Raw genomic sequence first — 22,061 nt, forward strand, 5'->3', positions numbered from 1 at the left:
ATGTAGAGCGGGGAGTCAAAATTGGACCATCTATCTTTTGTCTTTCAGTGTTGGATGCTTTTGAGGACTCTTAATGTGTCTTGGACTAGCACAGTGCCTGTCACTTGGAAACATCTGCCTCTGAGTGCTCAGCAGTGGCTGGAAAATGGGAAAAGCTTCCCAGAGGCTTTTTCCCCTCCCTAGCTAAGCAGGGATTAGACTGGGATTTGGCTGCTGGATATTTCATGGGCGTTGAAAATGAAATTAAATTTTGAACACTTCAGAGATAAGATATTTATTTGTCAGCTGTATGTGTATTTATTTATTTATACCATTTTGACACAATACTTGAATGCCATGTTTTCAGCAGAAATGTAGATTTCTAAATTATTTGTTATTCAAAACTAGTTTTATTCAATCCTGTCATTAAGAGAATTAGCAGTGGATTAGATAATGTAAATGCATTGTTATCATCATTAGAAAACTTGCACGTGGCTTTTTCAAGACTGCCTGTATATTCCCAGCCATTACAGCTAATGTATGATATCCTTGTTTTTCTGAACAAGATTCCGTACAAACCAAACAAAATTAAAAGGATGCTTGTGACTAATACTTCAAATATATGAAAACAACACCTCATTATTTAATTTCATGAGAATCTATTAGTGCAGACTATTAATTGGCTAGGCCTGTATTATAAAGGACATTGAATAAATCTAGATAATCAGTTTTGGAAAAGCAAGATACTTTTCAGAGTAAAACACATATCTTGAACATATTTAAGCAATTGCATGAATTTAATCATGACTAGTCTCGGTGAAGTCAATTTTTTAAATGTAAATTTCATTTCCCCCCCCATTTTTCTCTATATTTGCCAGTTTACAGCTAGCCATGCTGACACATTTGGGAGCTGAGATATACTGTAACTAAATTTGATGTGAAGTGTTGGTGGCCTTCATAATGTAATTTATTCATGTTTCTGTAGATAGCATATGTTGCCTGTGCAATAATTTTTTATCATATCAGGACAGAACAGCTACTGTTCCAAATTGTGTTATACAAACCTAGATATACAGACAAATTTTTATTGTGATTTGCTCTGGTGTAAATCAGTGGACTCTATTGAGCTCTGCTGGGATGGGTGAGATTAGAATCAGTCTCATGGTGTCTAATTTATTTCTATTTTTTCTGACTTAATGTAATCTCTGTTCTTGCTCCATGGGGAGCAGCAGCCAGTTATCTTTGTAGTCCTGCCCAAAGAATGAACATATGTGAAACTCCTTGTTTTGGGCAGGAGGCTGCTACTCCCAGGGATTTACTGCTGTTTACTGACCCTTTGAATGCTGAGATGAAGGCAGTGTGTTGAGAAAGCAGCTGATGAGTACTACTGGTGCTTCATTAAAAATCTTGGCATCTTTATCAGCTATTATCTGAGGTTTCCTTGGATTTGCCCGTTTCGTGCCCCTACCCGTTTAAGACATTGTTTTTACGGCATTCTTCTGGACCTGGAGGGCTGCCCTGCAATTCAGATGAGTGTTGTCTGCGCAGGGCTGGGCATGCTGGCTCCCCTCCAGTACTTAAATCTGAGCATCTGAATAATTTCTTTCCTTGTTTTGCATTTTTGGGTGTGAACAGTGTTGGACCTAGTGTCACTAATTCCTTCTCTTTCCCTTGACAGAAAGTCAGTGACTCTGTTTTCTGACCGTCATAGATGGTAACTGCAATGCTGAAGACACTGGGCGAGTCGCTCCTCCTCAGCTCTTCTGTGTGAGGTGAGCAGCCATCTAGATGGGCAAAAAACACTTAACTGCAGGATGTTTGAGGGCCCTTCTTCCCCCCACCCCGAGAACTTCCCTGCTGCATCGCATTTCTGAAGGATGCTCAAGATTTCTGAGCTTTGCTTGTGCTTTGTATGAGGCCACTTGTGGTCTGCGTTACATTGTCCGAGTGCTGGGACTCAGCAGGTTGCGTTCTGAATTAAATGTGAATTCTGAATTAAATTAACCCAGAAGATGTGAGCAAAGCAATAAATCTAGTCCCTTGCCCGCGTTACTGTATTTGGTCAGCTTGATGGTTTTTCAGATCTTACCCGAAATGCTGTTTGTCTGAAATGCAAGAATGAACTAAACCAGATAACAGATATAACATTGTATCTTCCACCGTAGTCAATATCTGATTAAATATAATTGCATGAATTTATCATGATAGAAACTATTTCAAAGTAATTTAAATACAGCTTGAAATTAAAAGTTTTACTATATATTCAATATGTACTATTTTCAAGTTTATCTTCAGTTTCTTATCAAGAACAATGCTGTGTATTATGTATTATGACAATGTTGCTTTTCATAAGGTTAGGAATGTAATGGAATTTTCTGGACTAAACTTCTAATAACTGATAATTTTAATGAAAATCACCAAGATTATGCCAATGAAGACAAATCTTGAAGACAGGTGTTATCACTCTCCTTACGCTAATACGGATGTGACGTTTTTTACCTATAAAAGTAGGATTAAGCACTAATAAGTAGAACTATGTTGAGAATTTAAACATGGTATAAATACAAAAGTTATTACCTAAGAAAAAATTAATATGTAAATTTATATCAGAAACTAGCTCTTGTTTGATGTGGCACATACCATGAACATTTTTTGAGACTGCAAAACTGTTCCCACTTGAATGTGGATGAATCCAAAATAACTTGAAACTCATGTAAAATCTGCCTAAATAAGTGGCTGGTGGGTCATTTTCTGGGATGAGAGAAACAGAGATTTGAATTACCAGGCTGAATCAGAATTTTTAAGATTTTATTTTGTTGTATGCCTTTCTTAATCTGTCTTGTTTTGGAGCTTTTCCATGGTATATAAACAATGTGGATGTTTGCTGAAGCAGGCATTTAGAAGTTGGGCTCCTGCTTTGTATGGGAGACCCAGAGAGACATTCCTCTTTGCTTCTGGTGCCACACAGTGATTATTTTAATGAGTTGTACAGTGTAAAACTGCTCCAGCAACAGGACTTGATACATTCCTGTCTCAATCACAACGTGGCTCTGGTATTCGTCTGAAGTGTTGGAGAGCTTAATTGAAATCTCTTAGTCAGAGACACCTCTCTGGAGTAACCAGTTGCTGGTTGGGCTCAAAGATCAGGGACTTAAATGCGAATCCCAAATTCCAGAGAAATGCCCGAGTAATGCCTAGTTTTCCCTTTCAGGCTGGTTCATCATGTACTGATGAGCAACCCCTGCTTCCCTGCTTTTTCTGCTGCATTTCTCACGTTGTTTTTGTGTACCCCATGTTCACATATGGTATGGAGCTAAAACAATTCCAGGTCTGGTATTTCAGTTGTCAAGGATCTTAAAATGTTGGACATGGGGTCTGTATTCAAAGCTGAATTTTGTACCTGGAATCCATTCTCAGCTTTCGTTTAGTCTGTCTATAGCATGACAATATTCATGCTAAAGATAAATTATACAGAGAAAAGAAGGGACACATCAGAGACCATTATCAGATCCCTTGCCATTTATTTGCACTGGTAGATTTCTTCTTAAGAACCTGCTAAAAGCATTTACGATGGCTGGCCTTGTAGGGTGGGACTGCAGGTCCTCTGGGAGCTGGTGCTCTCCTCCTCCCCACCCCCCGCCCCTTTTTTTCCCTCTCTTTCTCTTCAAGTGAAGCCTCTGTAACAGACTTGTCCTCAACAAATCCGGCACATGGGGACTGAAATGCACAGTGACCACCGGGTTACCCTTAGGCTGAGCCTGTTGCCTCGGTGTTTTAAGTCTTTTAGCAAGCTTTTTCTTTTTTTGTTAATTCTAGGACCAAAGAAGGCAAGAGACTGAATTATCTGAATTATGCTTCTACAACAGAACTGGGTTTCTCCTCATTGGGCATGGCAGAGCCTGGGGAAGTCCTTCCTTTTGTTTGTTTTCTTAATGTTACAAACAGCTGATCTGGAAGCCAGGAGAGGTCATCAGTTTGTCTGGAAAACAGGTAGGAAAAAGATATGTTGACTTATCTACTAGATAATTCCTGTGTTCAAGGATGGAGTGATTGCCCTTTCTCCATTCTGTTTTAGCTCAATAATGAAAAAAAAAAAAAGCGCCTGATAATGTCTTCTATTCTAAATTTTTTTGTAACTGAAAAATAGGGTTGTTTAATCTCTATTTTAAAGTAGTGGTCTTCATGTCTGCTGCAGTTATGCACCAGAATGACTCTAGACTGTAATTCTGGACTCCTTAATGCTTTTAATCCAAGAGTAAAATTTTTGCTGGATCCTGATATCATGATCTTAATGTTGTTTCCTTTGAAATATTTAATCATTTTCTTTTCATGTTTGAATGAAAAGGGCATACCAGCGTCTTTCAGGATGAACTGAGCCAGAAGTCCATACTCTTGGTTGACCTATTTATAATTTCATTGGTACATGTAGTGAATTATTTCTGTCCATCAGTCAGATTGGATACATGCAGCGTTTCAGTGTTCAAAATCGGACGCGCACAACGTTTGGAAACTTTTGTGAAGACACATTGATAGCACTGCGATTCTTAGTGACAGGGAGGAGGTAGATAGGAGACGGCATGATACAGATAAAACTAAGCATGACACATTGGATGCTTCTTTTGTAGCACAACACAACAACAAAGAATGTTCAATGAAATGGAAAGAGTGGCAAATTTGGGAAATGTTTACTCAAAGTACTTAATCAAAAATATGCAACTGAACCAGAGGTTTCATTGCCCAGGATCCCTTTGAGGTTTGGCCTTTTATGACTGAGCAACAGAGCGATTAAATTTGATGGAAAAATAATGTCCCTCCTTTTTTTGGAGAGGTTCTTTGCTGTTTTGGTTATTTGTTTTTTAATTATAGTTCTATAGAAGGTAAGAGACTGAGTTAGCTGAATAATGAAACAGTTATTCTGGGAGGGCTCCTGTCCTTCTGGTAGGAGCAATGCAAGCTCCTCAACCCGGCCGCTGGGATGGGAGGCTGAGTGCTGGTGAAGTGCTGGTTAAATTCAATCTGATACTATATTTCTAAAGAACTTTTTTTTTACAATGTCTTGCATGTAAAATGAAGAGGAAATAAACAACAACATAAACTGTCTTTCTCCAATTCACTGTTATTTATGTGATTTTTTTTTTTTTAACAAGCTTTGAAAGGTAGAGTTGTTTTCTTAAGACAAATTAGACCCTTCAATGATGTCTCTTCTCTTCAGTTCTGAAGTGTATTGTACCATCGGTCTTTAGAGGTGTGCCTTGGAAGTCATAAAAATGTAATTTGACTTGATAATTCCATCTGACAATAAAAAGATATCGATGCTTCAGAGGCATCTGAGGCAGATGTATTTAGAACCAAGAAAAGGTGGTGCAGAGGTTTGCGTGGATGTGGGGTACCATGCTCTGAAAGCCCCATGATGAGCTCGTTGTAAAGGTCTGTCTTCCAGATGCAGAAGAAAATTGTCAGTTCTTGTGACTCCCACAGTGAATTAGAAATATCTGAGCTCTGAAAAGTAATTTTAAAAGCCTTAAATCCTAGCAGTATCTTGATGCACTTTTTCTGCTTATGTAGTGATGAGAGGTAGAAAACAACTTTGAGTGAAATGTTTTCCAAATGAAAATAACTTGTGAGCTTGAGCCAAATTCATTGTCCTGTTTGGCAAAAACAAAAGGTTTTGTTTTGTTTTGTTTTTTTTTCTCCAGTTAAATATTTTTGTATTTGTAAACAAAACTTTCATGTTTTCACTGGAGTATTTTGTTGAAAATTTGCTAAAAGTTATATCTAAACCCAAAATGTTTAGTTCTAGGTTGAAATGAATAATATGTTCACTCAAAATACTTTTGTTTGCTAAGAAACAAAGTATTATTTGTGAAGCTTCTACTTTCTCTGCAGTAGCAGTGAAGCAGCAGCATTTCTAAATCCTGAATCTTGGTCTTTTGCAATTGTCCTAGGAAATAACACAATGGGCTGAGATTTCTCTCAGTAGGCTGAATGGATACTTATTTGGGAAAAATCTTGGTTAAAAGGAGCTAGGTGTATTTTGCAGTGTCAGGGCATACGTAATAAACTAATGGCTTGCTTTCAATAGTTCTGCTGCATGTGTTGCAGATTTCATTTCTGAGGCATTTGGAAGCATGTATGTCAAATTAAAATTGCAGTGACCTTGAAATTAGTTACAAAAGAGTGTAAATGGCAGTCTGCTGTTTGGGTGACATATGTGGCTTGCTTTTGTATGCATTTTTTTACTTTGCTTGAAATGATTTTTCAGGTACGGTTAATCACAAAGGTGTATCTTTCTTTCAAAAGATTACAGGGAAATGTTTTGGGAGGAGAGGGATGGTAACTTGAATGGAGCAGGTGGATCTGGAGAGGTAGGAGGATTAACATAACCTGTTGTGGCAGGATATTAATAATAAAATAACTTTGGGATGTAGATCATGGAGATCTTGACCTAATGAGATCTGTGGTTTGTATAATTTTAAAAAAAAAAATCATCCCATAGTTTGAGGACTTCTGTGCCCAATACAAAAAAATAATAAGAATTAAATAAAAGCACAGCACAGTGAACCTAAAATGAAGTAGCTTTTAATGTCAGAACTGAGCAGATCCATTCTGATAGACCAGAAAACCTGCAGCTGTTGTCTTTTTTTTTTAATGAAACAATCTAATGAGAAATGAGCAATCCCTAATGGGAAAGGAGATGATCTGTTTTGTTTTAAATCTTGAATTCAACTTCTTATTGAAATTTCATGCTTGATAATTAAGTAAGATGATGCTACTGAAAGCTCTGACTTTAAGAAAATGAATTTATATGTACTAAAGTAAATTTTCCTAGCACATAGAAGTCCAGAGATGCATCCTTAATATGGATTGGGGGCGGGGGGGGGAAATCATTGTATCAGCACTGAAGTTTATAAAGCAGGCTTTTTTCCAGCTAAATCCTTGGCTTTATCTAATGAAGACTCATACATTTTCATGCTGGGCTTGGTGGTCTTGGTATAGGTGAAAGCAATTGTATTGAAATCACTGCATCTACAAAAAAACCCCAAAACCCAGGCTCTATATTTCTAAAATGTAAGAACTTGGCAGTGTGAGGTAGATTGTGCATACTCTTCCCTCAGCTATTCAAAGGGCTATCACTTGCATTTTGGTTATTTGTGGCCTGTCTTAAAACCATTTATTTTTAGCTTTTGGTTTCTAGAGATGATATATTAATGTCTAAATATCTGTACACTGTATCTTTTGGTTTCAAGACATTTCTTGTCAGATACTTATTTTGTGACCACCAGCCTAAACATGAAAGCAATAATTATATCAATTAAATTACTCAGCAACCTCAAATAGCTGAATAATTTTCCGACACTTGCTAACTAACAAAGCAATTTTAGTGATAAAATCTTGAGAAAATTTAATTGGATCTAAATCCTTGTAAATTAATATTGTTTAATGCAGTAGCCAATTAGCAATTTGTGTATTTCACCATGTTGATTTTCTTCAACTCTTGAATGGTCCTAAAAGTGCCTGGAATTTCTGTAATGCAAATATGTCTATGTTTTAGTGATGGCCATTCAAGCTTTTAAAACCGTACATAGAATACTGATACGCACGTGAATCCACAGCATAATTCTAGTTGGTTTATTTTTTGGTGAAACTCCAAAATTTAGTTCTTAAGTCTAAAATATGTGCAACACAGGAAATATTTTGGGTGCTTTACAGGAGAGGGACTGATAATTAGGATTACAAAATGTTGAAAGTTAGCCAGGCTGGTTGCAGTCTCGCTGTCACTGCTGGTGTCTTCAGCTCCTCCATAAATTACACCTCAGTAACTGTGCGTGTGCTATTTCCCCCAAAATACTAACAGAATGACAGGGATAAGGGACATACCCCATAAAGGTGGCTCTCAGAGCTAAAGCAGTGATGTGGCTTTTTTTTGTTTTTAGTAAGAGGAGTATTGTAAAAATGATTTTGTAGGATGAAAATGTTCTGATTTTTAGGAAAATAGTTCTCTAATTGCGGTAAAATGCTGTTTAACATGGAAATAATACTCTGTCTACTATGGAAGGGAGGAAGGGGACTATTAGAAACCCAGATGTGGTGTCCCAGTGAGTTCTCCATCTGTAATTCTCTCCGAAAAATGAATTGGGATGGTGATTTAGCCCAGCAGGGACATGCTCTGTGTTACGAATGGAAGAGCACTGCAAGTGAGATATCAGACTGGGAAATGAATTTGTAATACAGATGATCACAGTAGAGAGATTTTTACCTGAGGAAGAAACCATTAATCTTCTGGTGTTTGTGGGCTTCTGGGAGGTAGGTGTGGTGAGCCGTAAGTTCTTCTGCCCCAGGTGAACACAAGAAAACTTTAGTTCAGAGTTATTACCCACATTTGAAAGTCCTTCTTAAAATAGGGTTAGCAAATGCATTTTGATCATTAGTCTTTCTTCAGAAACAATCCATAATGCAAAGGGTATGAAATGAACTTTTCAGAGAACAACTTCTAACGTGGAGGAACCTTTGAACTACTTGTGAATGTGGGTGAGCCAGTTACGGCTAAGATGAAAAAGATCTTTTGTTCTCTGTTCTCAGATAATACTGCCATAAAATGCCCTTTCTCAAGATCGTAATTTCAGGAAGGCCAAGTGCTGGTTTGGAAGTGCCTTTGACCTTTCGTCTTAAAAGACAAACTTTTACCTACGTACACCAAATGTTAAAAGGAGTCCAGATCTTCAAAGGACAGTAGAGCTCAAACCTACTGAAAAGAGATTCAAAGATAGCTCTGCAACAAGTGATATTCTTCCAAAAGCTCTGCAAGTTGAAGAATGATAATCTATCCTAGATTAAGTGGTTTTTTTATTTGATAGGACAACAATTCATGAATGAAGTGCAAATGTCTTCTTAGTGATCTTTGTGTGGCATCTGGAAGTTTTATGATATTTCTGACTGTCTGATGCTTCCAAACTTCTCATTTTGTGGCAGATGTTCTAATTGTAGGTTATCTTATGCTGTCTTGGTGGATGGAATTTTAAATGTTTAAACTCTGAAGTGGAAATTTAGCCTTGCTTTAATCAAACTTTGAATGATTCTAAGGTTCTTCACTATACTAAGAGTTTAGGACTGCAGTGATTCTCTTGGGTTATAGATTGCAATCTTGTCATGTCGACAGCAGCAACAATTAATAAATAATTTTTAAAAAACGTATTAAGTTCCATTCTAAAACTAGTCAGATTGTTACCATAAACTTAACGATTGAAAAGTTGTTCTAAAATGATAAGCCTTCTTATTTTTACCTTTAACTTTATTCATGACCCGTTTATACCTTTGTACTTGAGCCAGTCTATTCTTTAATTTAAGTAACTCTTCTTTTGGTAGTTGCTCCTAATGTATTTGCGAATTAAGGATACCAAGCTATTCTGGACCCCTGTTAGTAAACTTATTCTCTTTGAACTTGTTTGTCAAATTAAATCTTTTCTTAGCATTGTGTTGCAGAATTACATCGAATCTCAGATGAGATTTCACCCAATGTTATTTTACAATTTTAATTAGAAGTGCCTGGCTTAATAGATCTCAGAATCATATAGGTGGTGCTCTTTTTGAATATTTTGTAATAAACAGTTTAATTTGAAGTAGTTTAGTTGTTTTTAATCTGTTGGTATAGTTTCATTAAGTAGCCATTAAAGAAGTGATATAAAAATAAAAAATAGTACTTTAGTTCTAAATTTGTCTAAAATAATTCTTTACAAAGAATATTTTATGGGACAGTATAAATTATGCTTTTATTTCTGCAAAACTTTTTTGAAAAAATAATACTTGAAGCTTTAAAGTTGTTTTGCAAAATTTCATTAGCAGCAAAACTTAATATGCTGGCTGATATCAGTCACTGATATTTGAGAAGATTTAAGGGTGGCCTCAAAGCTAATCTCTTACTTCCTTAGACAGGAGTGCAGTTGTTTCAGATTACTAAATATGTGGTTTTCTCTCCTCATTATTCCTTACCCTTTCCTATCCATGTTTTCACCTTCCTGTTCCACACACCTCTAAATTTTATTACATATGGTTCTGCTACTTCACCTCACCCTTATCATTCCAGTTCTGATAAGGTATCGTCATCTTGTCTTGTTTTCTCAACAGTTGAATCCAACTTGTCTTGGAGTTGTGGAGATGCATCTGTTGCCTTACTTTATAACCCTTTGCAGTGGTTCTACAAATAATATTTAGGTGGGTGACACATTTCAAAGTTGGTGGAGACCTTGTGTCCTCAGGCAGTAAATACTGGTGAGTTTGTCAGAGAACCGGACAAATGTACATAAGAAGAGCTCCATCTCTCTCCTGAAGAACCTTTCCCATGCTGGAAGCTCATCTTCCAGCCTGGTCTTTTCTCCAGGTGCTTGAAGTCTGCTGCTGTGTTGGATAAATGTGCCACAGCAGCCCATTGCATACCCACCTGGGTCCTGTCCACCGTAGCTTCTGGATTTATCCTTAACCCACAGGGCTAAAAGCTCCCCATATAGGACATGGCTGAAGAACCTGCCACGTTGGCACAGAGAATGCCATCCAGTGTCAGAGACATCGGAATTGTTCCTGGAGGAGTTTGGGAGGTGTAATCAGAGATGCAGAAATGCTTAAACTGGTGCTGTTTTTCCTTGTCCGTAGAAGTTGGTAAGTTCTTATTAGCTCTGGCTTCCAGTAAGGACTTGAAGACACCAGTGAAACGTTCTTGGTGGCACTGGTTAAAGAAAGAATCGCTGGCTTCTGTATTTTTTCCTAGAAAAACGCGCTACAGCAAGCAATACGGGAAGCATAGTGTATCACTCAAATTAAAAAGGCAAGCAAAGGAGGAACTGAAATGACACTGAAATATATGTTAAAATTAACACTTTATATGTGTGGAGATAATAGGCAGGGTACTAGTTCCTCAGCGGAGATGAGTACTGTGCAGCAGCATGGCTGTAGACTGACAGCGGTGCTTGCTGAGTTCAGATGTAAGCTTTTACAGCATTTGCCTGGTAATTTTGTTATTGTTGGGCTTGCAAAACTATTTCAATAGTTCTTTTACACAGACTACACGCTTTAAGAAATATCTTTGTCTAACTGACATCAGATGTTCAGTAGGTGGTGGTTTAAACTAGATTACACAGGAGATTCACACTAATCTTTTAATGTCCTTCTTCCCTTCCTGAGAATAATAGTTTTTGAGAATAAGGTGCTTTTTTCTGGTTTTTGTTGGTATTGGGAAAACTATAAGTTAGGCGTCTTATCCTTTTCTTTCCTCAATGGTTACTATGGGAACAGAGCTGCGGGTCACGGGAAAATCTGCAAAAGTGGTTTCTTTTAAATTGTTCATTTAAAAAAAAAAAAAAGATAGCTTATTATTGGAATTGTGGTACTTTTCATTCAACTTTGTTGGATTGTATTGTTGTACATATTCCACTCACAAAAGAAGCACAGTGAGTGGCAAGAAAAACAGATGGGGATGTTTTTGTACTTTTTCCTTGGGGTTAATATTTTTTTAATTGAATGCAGCTGTTGGAAAGATTTCTGTTACGTATAGGCGGAGCATTAAAAATGGATGATCACATTTTCAGCCTGTTTCAGCGGAGTACTAGATTTAATTATTCTGCTGCCCTTGTTCAGAACCCTGCAGATTTGGTTTTTTTTTTTAATAATTATATCTTAAGTTAGTTAGAATAAGAGTTTCACTTTGCCACTTAATTGACCGATTTCAGTATATAGGGGTAATTGCTTCTTCATTCAGCTCTTGTGTAGAGCAGAATTATCGTGGGTGAAAATACACAACATTGTATTAGAAATCCCTAACATGCATATTGTTGTTCTCAGTACGCAGATAATGCAGCTGACTCTTTCTAGGGACACAACTTTTGGGTAGTCTGCCCACGGATACCCGTATTTCCCTAGACTTCCCCCTCCGCCCCGCCCCGCCCTGGTACGTATGGGAATAGTCCTGCTGTAATCCACTTAATCTTTTTTCATTTTTTCTTTTAAAAAAAATTTGAATGGTAAAAGCCAGGAGCACAGAATGGAGAAGCTGGAAGGGATGGGGGATATTTCATGGTAATCCAGATTATTGACAGAGTGTTATGGCTTATTTTAATCGCCCTCTGCTAGTTGATATATTAAGTGGGCTTTTCATTATATCTAGTAGTTTTGAATATATGAGCTTCAGTGTGCATAGAGAATATCTGCTGAGGTCAATAGGAGTGTGGTGTGTGAATCCAGAGGCAGTATCTGGTCCTTTCTGTTGCCTGGTGTCTACCACTTTGTAGACTTCTGCACTTCCTTCTTCTAGAGACCTTTTAAAGTTTATGGTTAAATGTATCTCCGTGTCATACTTGCTATAACCGCGATTTAGGATTATAGAGCTAAATTTGGAAAAGCATGTTAAAACCTCATTGTAGCGGTTCTAAATATATTGATTCTATATGCTGGGGGATGAGTTGTACACAGTTGCTGAAGTATATCCAGCTTTTGTGTGGCATGTCCTGGAAGGCTAGCCATGAAAAATCACTTTTCAAATGAGAACTTAATAAAAACTTTCCTGCTCTGAACGCTAAGCCCTGCTCCCCGTGCGATTAGTGGTTTCATTTCTTTCTCAGCAGTTGGGTAATGATTATGGCTCCAGATGCTGCAGCAGTGATAAAGAGAGTGATTAATTACACTTGAAAGGGCATATGTTCAAAGAGGAGCCAGCCCAACACCTCGAACGCACAGCCCACGTTGCTGCCACGCCGCAGCTTGCATGCCTTGGTACCCAACTGTTCCCGGGGAAAGTACCAGTAAACCTATGTTATTTATCTTAAGCCAATATATTTGCTGCTTGGTTTTGCCCACTTATTGATGTATATTTCCCCCCCTCCCCTCACTGTATTCCACAGGATCTGGTTTTAAAAGTTCTTTGTGTCTCTTTATAAAGCAGTGCTGTCAAACTTTCAGCAGAAGACTTTGAGAAGGGGCTGATGCCACCAGTGCAGTCCAAGTAACTGCGAACAAGTTCAGAGTTATGTTTATACCCTGTACAGAATGGAGTAGTAATGAAAGGATTCGTATTCCCTGGCATAGTCAACAGCAACTTTAATAGTGTTCCTACGCTTTATTTGCAGTAATAGTTCACATCGTATGACTAGCTGAAAAATGCTGACATTTAAAGTATTACATTTTCAATATACTTAAAAAATTAAATGTGTAAGGTAGGTACTTTAGTAAGTCTTTATTAGGACTTCATTGACCTATTGAATAGGTCAACATAAGTATGAAACTTGGCTGGTGGTGCCAGCCACGTGATTAAATACAGGGTGAGGGGATATCTGGTGTTTATTGTGTTAGCGCCTGAACTTTTTCAGGAGGAGCTGACTGGTGTCCTCTGGGGTTTATTCTATCCCCCCTGAGATCCAAAGACCTTCAAATACCGATAGTTTAAAATATCTGCCTATGTGTGAGGCATGTTTTACGTCTCTACAGTATGACATTTATAATCATAAATTTCACAAGTTTGAAGCTGCTGAAGACAAAAATAAATTCACTACTTGTGACATCTTTAAGATCTTTTGACCTATTAGTTAAATTGATTTATATCACCCAGTTGCTTTTAAGCAAAGTAAGCACTTTTCTTCTAGCTATTGAAAATCTTCACAGTGGAGACACTGGATATAGAAAAGTAATTTCTGTACACTTAATAAATTCTGATGTGTATTAGCTGCATAGTTTTGAAGCAGCTGTCTGGATGGAGTACAGAATTGGAGTTTTTACAGATGAGGATTAAAAGGAGGCTGTAATGATGAAACACCAGGAAATTTTCAGAAGTTCTTTTATTAAATATGGTGCACATAAGGTAGTGCTCATGTAAAGTTTTTATTGTCGTTCCCTTAATATTCTTGCTTGTATTAATAAAGTAATGCTGAATTCAAGTGGAAGTAAAAATGAATTTTAATAAAATGTTTGCAGCTCTGTGTTAAATGTATACACTGTATGACAACAGTAAGTTATCTAAGCTTTCGATATTTTCAGTTAAACTAATTCAGTACATCTATTTTCCAATTGACATTAAATATTTCATAACCCAAGTATAGTATCTTAATTTAAATAATTGTTAATGTGGAAATTCTTGATTCTGCAGATGGGTATTCCCAAATTTAGCATTATTCACTGTCAGTGGTGAGCTTGTAAGGTGTGGAGTTGTCTGTGCTTAACAGGTAGCTGACATGTATTTGTTTCAAAGTTGTAGCAATCTGATAATGAGGGTTTATCCAAACTTTAACTATTATTGATCACACTTCTTTCTTAAGGAAATATCAATCCTCTATCTTCTGCATTCCTCTGCGAAGTGCCAAGAAAACCTTACTTTTAGAATTGGCTCCAAACGTGAAAAAGTGTGCCAAAAAAAAGGCAGCCAAGTATATCCTTGTACACATAGCACTGAGATGAAAGTTATACCGTGTGTCTGAGTGTTAAATGTCGCTTACATGTTAGTGTCCATGTGTGTGTATGTTTATGCATTATTTTTTGTGTGTATTTATATGTCAACCGTGTATAATTTTGTTGCCATCTAGCCAAGGACACTGGTGTAGTGGCAGAAATAGAAACATAGCTGCAACGTTTTGAAAAGGCTGGAGAAGGATCAAATGAGAGACAGGGAAGTCAGAGTAAATGATGACAGTAATGTTATTGTGCCCTAAGGGTCTTGCGAAGTACAGTACTTAAAACCCAATTTTTGCTTTGTAGATAAGTGAACGTGTCTCAGTTAAGTCAATATACTTGTGCAATAGATGATAAAGCTTGGTATTACACACCTTCTTTGATATTTTTCATACTTACTGCTTTAAAGGTAACATTGTATTTATGTTTGGAACACTCTAAAGAACTTTATGCTTTTTGTTATGAGCTTTCAAACATGTTGCTTCGTTTAGTAATGGGAGCTCAGGCAGCCCAAAATTTTCACTCTCATGTTAGGTATTTATTGATGGCTAATTGACTACTGACCTTTGCTAGGACTCTTTCCAAAAAAGCAAGGAGTGACACCAGGGGATAATAAATCAAATAGATTGAAAAGCAGGTAGGAAAATGCAATTCTGTGCAGTTACATTTAAATATTGAAGGCTGCTTTGTTGAATGAAAACAAAGGTGAAAAAGAAACAAAAAAGTCGCTGCTTTGCCTGTAGATATTTTAAAATTTTAATGTACTCTGATATAAAAAAAAAAAGTTCTTTACTGTGATATACTTGTCCTTGATTGATTTTTTTAAATAGATGAGCCAGCTTTCAAAGTCCTCAAAATGATTTAATTATTACAGCACCCAGGGCCCCAAATCACATTTAAGGTATTTTGATACAGTTTATGGAATAAACCGGTGAACAGATGCAGAGGATGGAAAGTCGCTGGTACTCAAATCTACTAGATGATTCTGCAGGCAGAAGATTCCCCATAGACCTTAACTGAAAGGTCAGGAGCTAACCTTAGTATGTGCCGTTTAATACAATATTGTTGGGATAAATATATTATAACTACGTGTCTGTGTGTCTTAGTGTATCAGGAGCTAAAGAAATGGTAAACTCGCGATGTTCTGAATGTATTACCAAATGAAGCTATGCAGCATTCAATAAAGCAATTACATAAAAAGCGTTACAGTCAACTTCAATTCCAATATTAGCAGTAATAATCAATCATTTTCAATCCAAGGGATAGTCTAATCACTTTTTGTTGCTGCTTTGAAAGGTTACATTACTCAGTTATCTTGCAACTGAGCAACCTTTTCATGTTTGCTTCATGTAGGATTTTATAAATGTTCTTTCTTTTAATCTCAGTGTTTTGATATTGGCTGTTTTGTGAGAGTTTAAAAATTTCCCTAACCTTTTCTCATCCCAATATCACTTCTTACAGTTCTTAAACATTTTTGGAGTAGAAGACCTAATTGTCACAAGCAACAGATGAATTTTTTTTAATCTGCTTATCTCTGTAAAATCTCCTTTTTGCTCCTTTTGCTGGTGTTGCCACTTTTCTTTGTGATGGAATAAGCATCCTACATAAGTAATCTCATTTAGCTTCATCCAGTGCTAGTTCCTGTGCAGTTCAAGGACTTTTCTTCCTTTGGCACACTTCAGATTGTGAGTCTGACCTTGCAAAGTTTGTTCTTCAGTCTAATCCCCATAACCAACAGTGGTTTCTCTCCCCTGCTTTGTTCTCAGCTGCGTGGGCAGCGCACTGCAGGCTCTGTTATAGATCACTGCTGGTAGATATTAATTGATACTAGCTAGGTAACCCTATTTAATTCCTTCCTTAATCAGGTAATTTGGGCAATGGTTAAGGACAATTGTATTATCACCATTAGGATAGTAGTAGTAAGCTGATACTTTAATAAAAACACAGACACATGAGAAAATGGGAAAAAGATGATTTCCATCAAGCTTTCTTCCTGCTTCACCTCTCAAGGCCAACAGGTATACTGGGTGGTTGGCTGATAAAGCGACAGACTTGATTCAACATTTTTTCTAAAAGTGTAAGTTTTATAGGGCCTGTTTCCCCCCCGCCCCCCGAAGCCTAGATACTTTGTGAAAGATCCTTGTTTTCAGGTCTTCTGGAACCAATTCTAGCCAATCCTTTTTACTTGTGGACAGTGCCATTTATATAGTATTAATCACAATGCAAAATACTGACTTTGAAGCAAAAGGATATCTCCTTTTCTTAGATATGAACCTGGCTAACAGTTAGTTGAATTACTGTATCCTGGGTGATGTCTGTTAGCCCATAAATTTGCTTCTTCTGTTGACTAGTAAAATTAGCATATTTTGCATGAATGAGAACTAAAAGGTCCATAGCATTTTAGTTTTTTTCCCATGTAAATGGGAATTTTTTAAAAATCCTAACAGTTTCTTCATGCCTGACCTAAATATACATTTTAGTGCCAGTAACTGTCCTGGTATCCTATGGACACATACACATGTTCTGGTCTGCTTGTCTTCGGGTAGCTATTAACCTGTGGAAGATCCATATATCTGAATGAATTTCTGTTGTGATGGTTTTTTATTTTTACTCTTTATCAACATAAATCTATTCAGTCTGACTTCTGTTGTCTTTATGCACTGACAGCTGCACAGAGGTAGCATAGGATATTACATGAAACTACTGATTGTTAATGTCATGCATTATTCTAGTAAAAAGGATTGCTTGCCTTTTTTTTTTTTTAACTAGGTTGGTAAATGCCATATGTAAAATTTCATAACTTTCTCATAAACCCCTTTTAGTATCTCTCTGGAGAGTCTATTGATAAACTTTCCCTTAAGCATACATACAAATTAAATGTGAGAACCTGCGGCCGAAAGAAGATTGCTCCAAGGCAATGATTCACAAGGATGAAAAATCAATAAGAGTTTCATTACGGAAGGAAAGAAAGTTTAGACAGGCTCTTTGCTTTGCTTTCCTATGGAAAGTAGAGGGAGAAACCATTTTCTTCAGCTTTATTCGTAGAAATAGGAGTCATCATGTTGATGTGGGTATTTTGAAGCATGAATGTGGCTGGGTGAAAGGATCTGGCGTCTGTGATCTCTTTGACTGTATCCCCAGTGTATCTTTCCAAATTCTCCTCCTTCAGCTCTTCCTTTTCATTTGTATGAGCAGCACCTGCTGTAAGTGGAAATATCCTCCGGAGAAGCTGCCTCGGCTGATAACTCGGAACTTGTTTAAGCAGGTGTGTTTATGCGAGAGGTTACAGCGTGGACTTGCAGAACTGCTGCCAAAGGGAGCTGTGTCCTCCCCTGGGTAGAGGTTTCCACCCATAGCCCCACTCCTCAGCGGGTCAGGTTGGGTGACCGTGCTGGATGAGTCAATTCAGATAGCTTGATGTGATGGAAACCATATTTTTTTTTTTTCCTCTGTATTTTTAAGGGTTTTCTGTTGAATCAGCAGTCTGAGAAGTGACCTGCCCTGCAGCAGATCTGGTGAGGATGAGCAATGGGAGGGCAGGAGGGTGCTGTGGGGTGGGTAGGGGAAGGGGGATGCGACCAGCCCATGCGTGGGAGCTGCGTGGGTGAGCGTGCACGCAGACACTGACAGGGGTGCACGCTCGGTCTGTGCGTAGGAGCTCCTCTCTGCTGGGAAGATTGTGTTTGCGGAAGCTGGACTTCTATAGCAACCGTATTTCCCTGTCATAACTCTCAATTTTTTTTTTTTTAGTTTTGCTATTAAAACTTGGTGATGACACATGTTAACAATCTTATAGTGACATTCGGCAGTTATACATCTGTTTGTTTTCATTAAATACTGTTTTTTGAAAAGTTTTAGTGGCGATCCGATTAAAACGCACTTAGGATGGAAAACCTGGCAGAGGTTCTCTCAGCCAAGAGCAAATTTATTTGTCCAAGCTTGTTTAAAAAAACAGGAATGCTGGCAGGGTTGAATAGTAAATATGAGCTGTACATCTTGTTCAGCGGGCTTTTTTTGGATGCCTTGCATGAACCGAACAAGTGAGTAAGTGAAACGCACGTGACTGAGGGCTCTGACAGAGTTGTGGCGATGGATTAAAATCAGATGAGTGAAGCTGCTGCCACCCCTGACCATCTGCCCCCTCTTTGTTGTGCATCCCAGAACAGCAATATTTGGTCTGTTCATGAATCAGCTTTTATAGAACAGTTTTTAGCCTGGAATATTCAAGTAAGCTGAACCAGGGCTGGTTTACTTTAATATGCTTCTCCTAAATGGTTTTGGGGGAGCTTTCAGACTGCCCCAGTTGTCTAAAAAGGCATGCTAAAAATGGGATGTTATTTGTGTTTCTGAGGCTGACTTAGGTAACATACTCATGCTGCTTCCTCGCTTGCATCTTCTTACTCCGCTGCTCTGTGTAAGTGCAAATGCGCACCATGATGTGGCTGTGCTGCTCTGGCGTTGAGGCTAACGGCATCCACGGCCCTGAGTGTCCCTGTACCGCGCTTCCCTGCGCAGCATCGCCCGTCCTGAGAGTCAGCACAAATGCTGCTCTGAGCCCAAAGTTTCTTCTCAGTGTATTTAAAATTGGGGTCCTTTTTCCCACTCCAGTCCTGCAAAAGCGCTGTTATCCACTTGTAAATATTTTCTCTTAAGAGCAAGCTACTTAGGTATCTGTATGATAACGTATACAGTGATTGCCTAACTTATATCTTCATCTGCAGAGAATCCAAACTGTAATTTGGGGAAATCTTTTGCTTGGTTTTAGAGTAAAATTGGGTTAAAGTTAATTAGCTGAAGCAAATGTGGTGCACCATGAACCTCTGCTGAGTCGTGTTAAATGCAATGAACAGTAATAAACAAGTGTTTGGGGCTGCAATTCCCACGCCTCTAAGCGCTGTGGGCTGCCGGGTGACCTGTTCACCTTTCCCAGGTTTTGAACAGTGGCAAGTGAACAGATTGGATCAGGTCTTGTTTCAGCATCATCTGTTTCCACGGCTGAAGCTCCCATATGATCAGATCGTATAAATTATTTAAGATGCGGAAGCTGTGTAACCAGAGTCTCCAGTAAAGGTTAAGGCTTCATCTGTTCTGCCAGCCTCGAGGACTACGCATTTCACGGCATTGTCTGTGTTGCTGGATGACATCATAACAGTCAGGAACATTCAAATGTGCCCCAAACTTGTTGCTTCATGTTTGCTTCACAGTAGTGAAGACCTCACCACGTTAGCAGCGTACGCCTGAAATGCTCTTGGCCCAGCTTCATTCACAATCAGTCCGTGCTGCCAAGTGTACCTTTGGCACCAGGTTTAGCATGCTCTAACAAAAGCTGGACTGGACTGTATACAGCACCGAGAGAAAACATGCATGATCTGAGAGGTTCTTTTGCAATGGGAGGAGAAGACAAAAAAATTAAATAGAAAAAAAAAGAAATCCAGTCTTTTGGGTTCTTGTTGTACATACTCCGTCTTGTTTAAATCATGTTTTTGATTTAAAATCTTATGGCTAATCAGTATTTTAGTGATTCTATTCAGAAATGAGGGCAGCAGCATTTTTTGTATGACAAAACCAAATGAAATTATTCCATGTGCAGGTGATGAGGAGAGTAAGAATGGAGTTTTGGAAGTTGAAACTCCAAGTTTGGATCCTGCCAACCTCTTCCTCTCGAAAAGCAGGAGTCAAGTTTCTGAAAAGCTCTCTGAAAGAGAAGTTTGCTTTGTGACATTAAAATTAAATATTGACACTGTTGTCTGGTTTCTCCTCAAACCCAACTAAAATATATATTCTCTATGTACTGTATTCTACATATATAAAAGAAACAGAGAAATGTGTTTTCTTAAAATTTGCATGGCTTCAGGTGTAGATTTAAGGAGTTGCTCCAAATATCACAGCTGCTTGCAATAAAATTGTGAGAGGAAGAAAAGATGAAGTTTAGTCTCATAGGTGAAGATTACAAATTTCTAAAGCTTAGTTTTCAGAGCTTCATTTTCTCCTGTTCAGTTTATTGTAACTCCATTTTGGAGTCTTTTCCTTAAGGCTGGCTGATTTCCCTTCAGTTAGAAACCAGGCAGGATGATAGATAAAATATCTACTGTGTAGCTCGTGCATAATTTTTCTCAACATAATAATTATGTTCTAGCCTTGTATTCTTCTGATACAAAAACCAAAAACCCAGGTACTGTGTTCCTGCTTTTTTCCAAGAACAATATATAAAGCCTGAATAGGCATGGTGGTGACAGCTGGCTGGTACCGCCGGTGTTACAGGTTGTTAGAGATCGTGTTAATGGGCTCTGTTCTGGAGAGATTTATAGCTCACAGCTTTTGGAGAGAAGGAGAACAACCGAAGCTAAATAAAGTAGAGCTTTTTTTTTCTTTGGTAATTTGAGAAGATTTTTAGACAGAGATTTTGTTTGGCAGACCTGCTTGGCCTCATCAAAAACTTTTTTTTTTGTGCGTGTGAGCTCAAAAGTAGAATAATTTTGACCACCGTACTGTCGTATATTAGGGCTCAGCACTTTGCAACTATTGAAGGTGGATCGGGCGGAGCTGACGTGGTTTTGGTACCGAACTCATGTGGGCATTTATGGACGGCAGCAGCACAAGCAGTGTAGAGGCTCCGGAGAAACCCTATTTCTCTGTTGCCTGCAGTCACTGGTGGCGTGGGCAGGGAGTGGACACTATCCCTGTCTCTGAGCCCTGGGCTTGGGATGTGCTTGATTTGGGCTATGGTGACAGTCCCGGAGCTGTGCAGCGGTTTTAGGAGGTGTGCATTTCCCCTTCCCCCACCAAAGAGTAGCTGAGCTGTTCAGCCTGAATCAAAGATTTATCCCAGAGAGAAGAAAGAAATTAAGAGGAGACAGTTAAATCTCTTTTTATGCTTTTTGACTTTATGGGATTTTTTCGTTCTGTGCCACGACTGTGGTTTTCTGAGCTGAAAGCTGAAAATATAACAGAACATAAAAGCTCATAAATTTAACATCAGGCAGAAAGGCCATAGAATGAATAAATACATTTACCTTCCAGGGAATATCTTTTGCCAGTAGACTTCTCTCTGTTCAGATCGGGCTCCACCGTCTCAAGCATACAAACTCCTCTGTAAATCTTGTTTCTGGAAAGAAATCACTCCTGAATTACTTAGTGGCTCCTTTGAAGAGTACCGCTAACTAGTGAGGGCAGGTGGCCATCCTAATTTTTCCTGATTTTAATGAAACCACCTAGTTTTCTGGTACTTTTAAATAAAGTAAAAGAGTGAGGTTCTGAAGGGCTGCAATCTCTTTTCTTTCTTTTGCCCCTGCACTGCTAACCCAAGCCCTGCTTGGGTTTCCTAGCCAAGGAAACCTACCTGTTTCTTGGTTTCAACCAACCTACCGGTTTCCTACCTCCTCTTGCCTGGATCTCCCCCCCATCCCTGTGAAGCTTTGCATCAGTCGGGAAAAGAGGAAAAATGGCGAAATGAAGGTTAGTGGTCGTGTAGGACGTACTGTGCTGAGGGCTGTGATAGTGTGGGAAGAAGGATGTTTGTCAGCATGTTACCGTGCTCAGGGTCATCAATAAAAAGGAATGTAATTGTCGCTCTTCGTTTATACTTTCCTTAGATTGTTTTTTTCCCATGTCTCTAAATTCATAGCTTTGGCAACAAATGCTGTTTATGGGGAGCAGTCAGC

At 38.3% G+C, this 22,061-nt stretch overlaps 1 protein-coding gene across 1 annotated transcript in view; it reads left to right on the top strand.

Moving 5' to 3' along the window:
• Window positions 1–1,688: 1,688 nt before the first annotated feature.
• Window positions 1,689–22,061, top strand: part of THSD7B (thrombospondin type 1 domain containing 7B) — a 276,547-nt gene continuing 256,174 nt past the window's right edge. The window contains exons 1-2 of the mRNA XM_050900047.1: window positions 1,689–1,751; window positions 3,796–3,969. Coding sequence (XP_050756004.1) covers window positions 3,831–3,969 — 139 coding nt within the window. The 5' untranslated portion in view covers window positions 1,689–1,751; window positions 3,796–3,830. The remainder of the gene's footprint in view (window positions 1,752–3,795; window positions 3,970–22,061) is intronic.

The sequence above is a fragment of the Gymnogyps californianus genome, chromosome 7 (genome assembly GCF_018139145.2).
Source record: "Gymnogyps californianus isolate 813 chromosome 7, ASM1813914v2, whole genome shotgun sequence".
Lineage (NCBI taxonomy): Eukaryota > Metazoa > Chordata > Aves > Accipitriformes > Cathartidae > Gymnogyps > Gymnogyps californianus.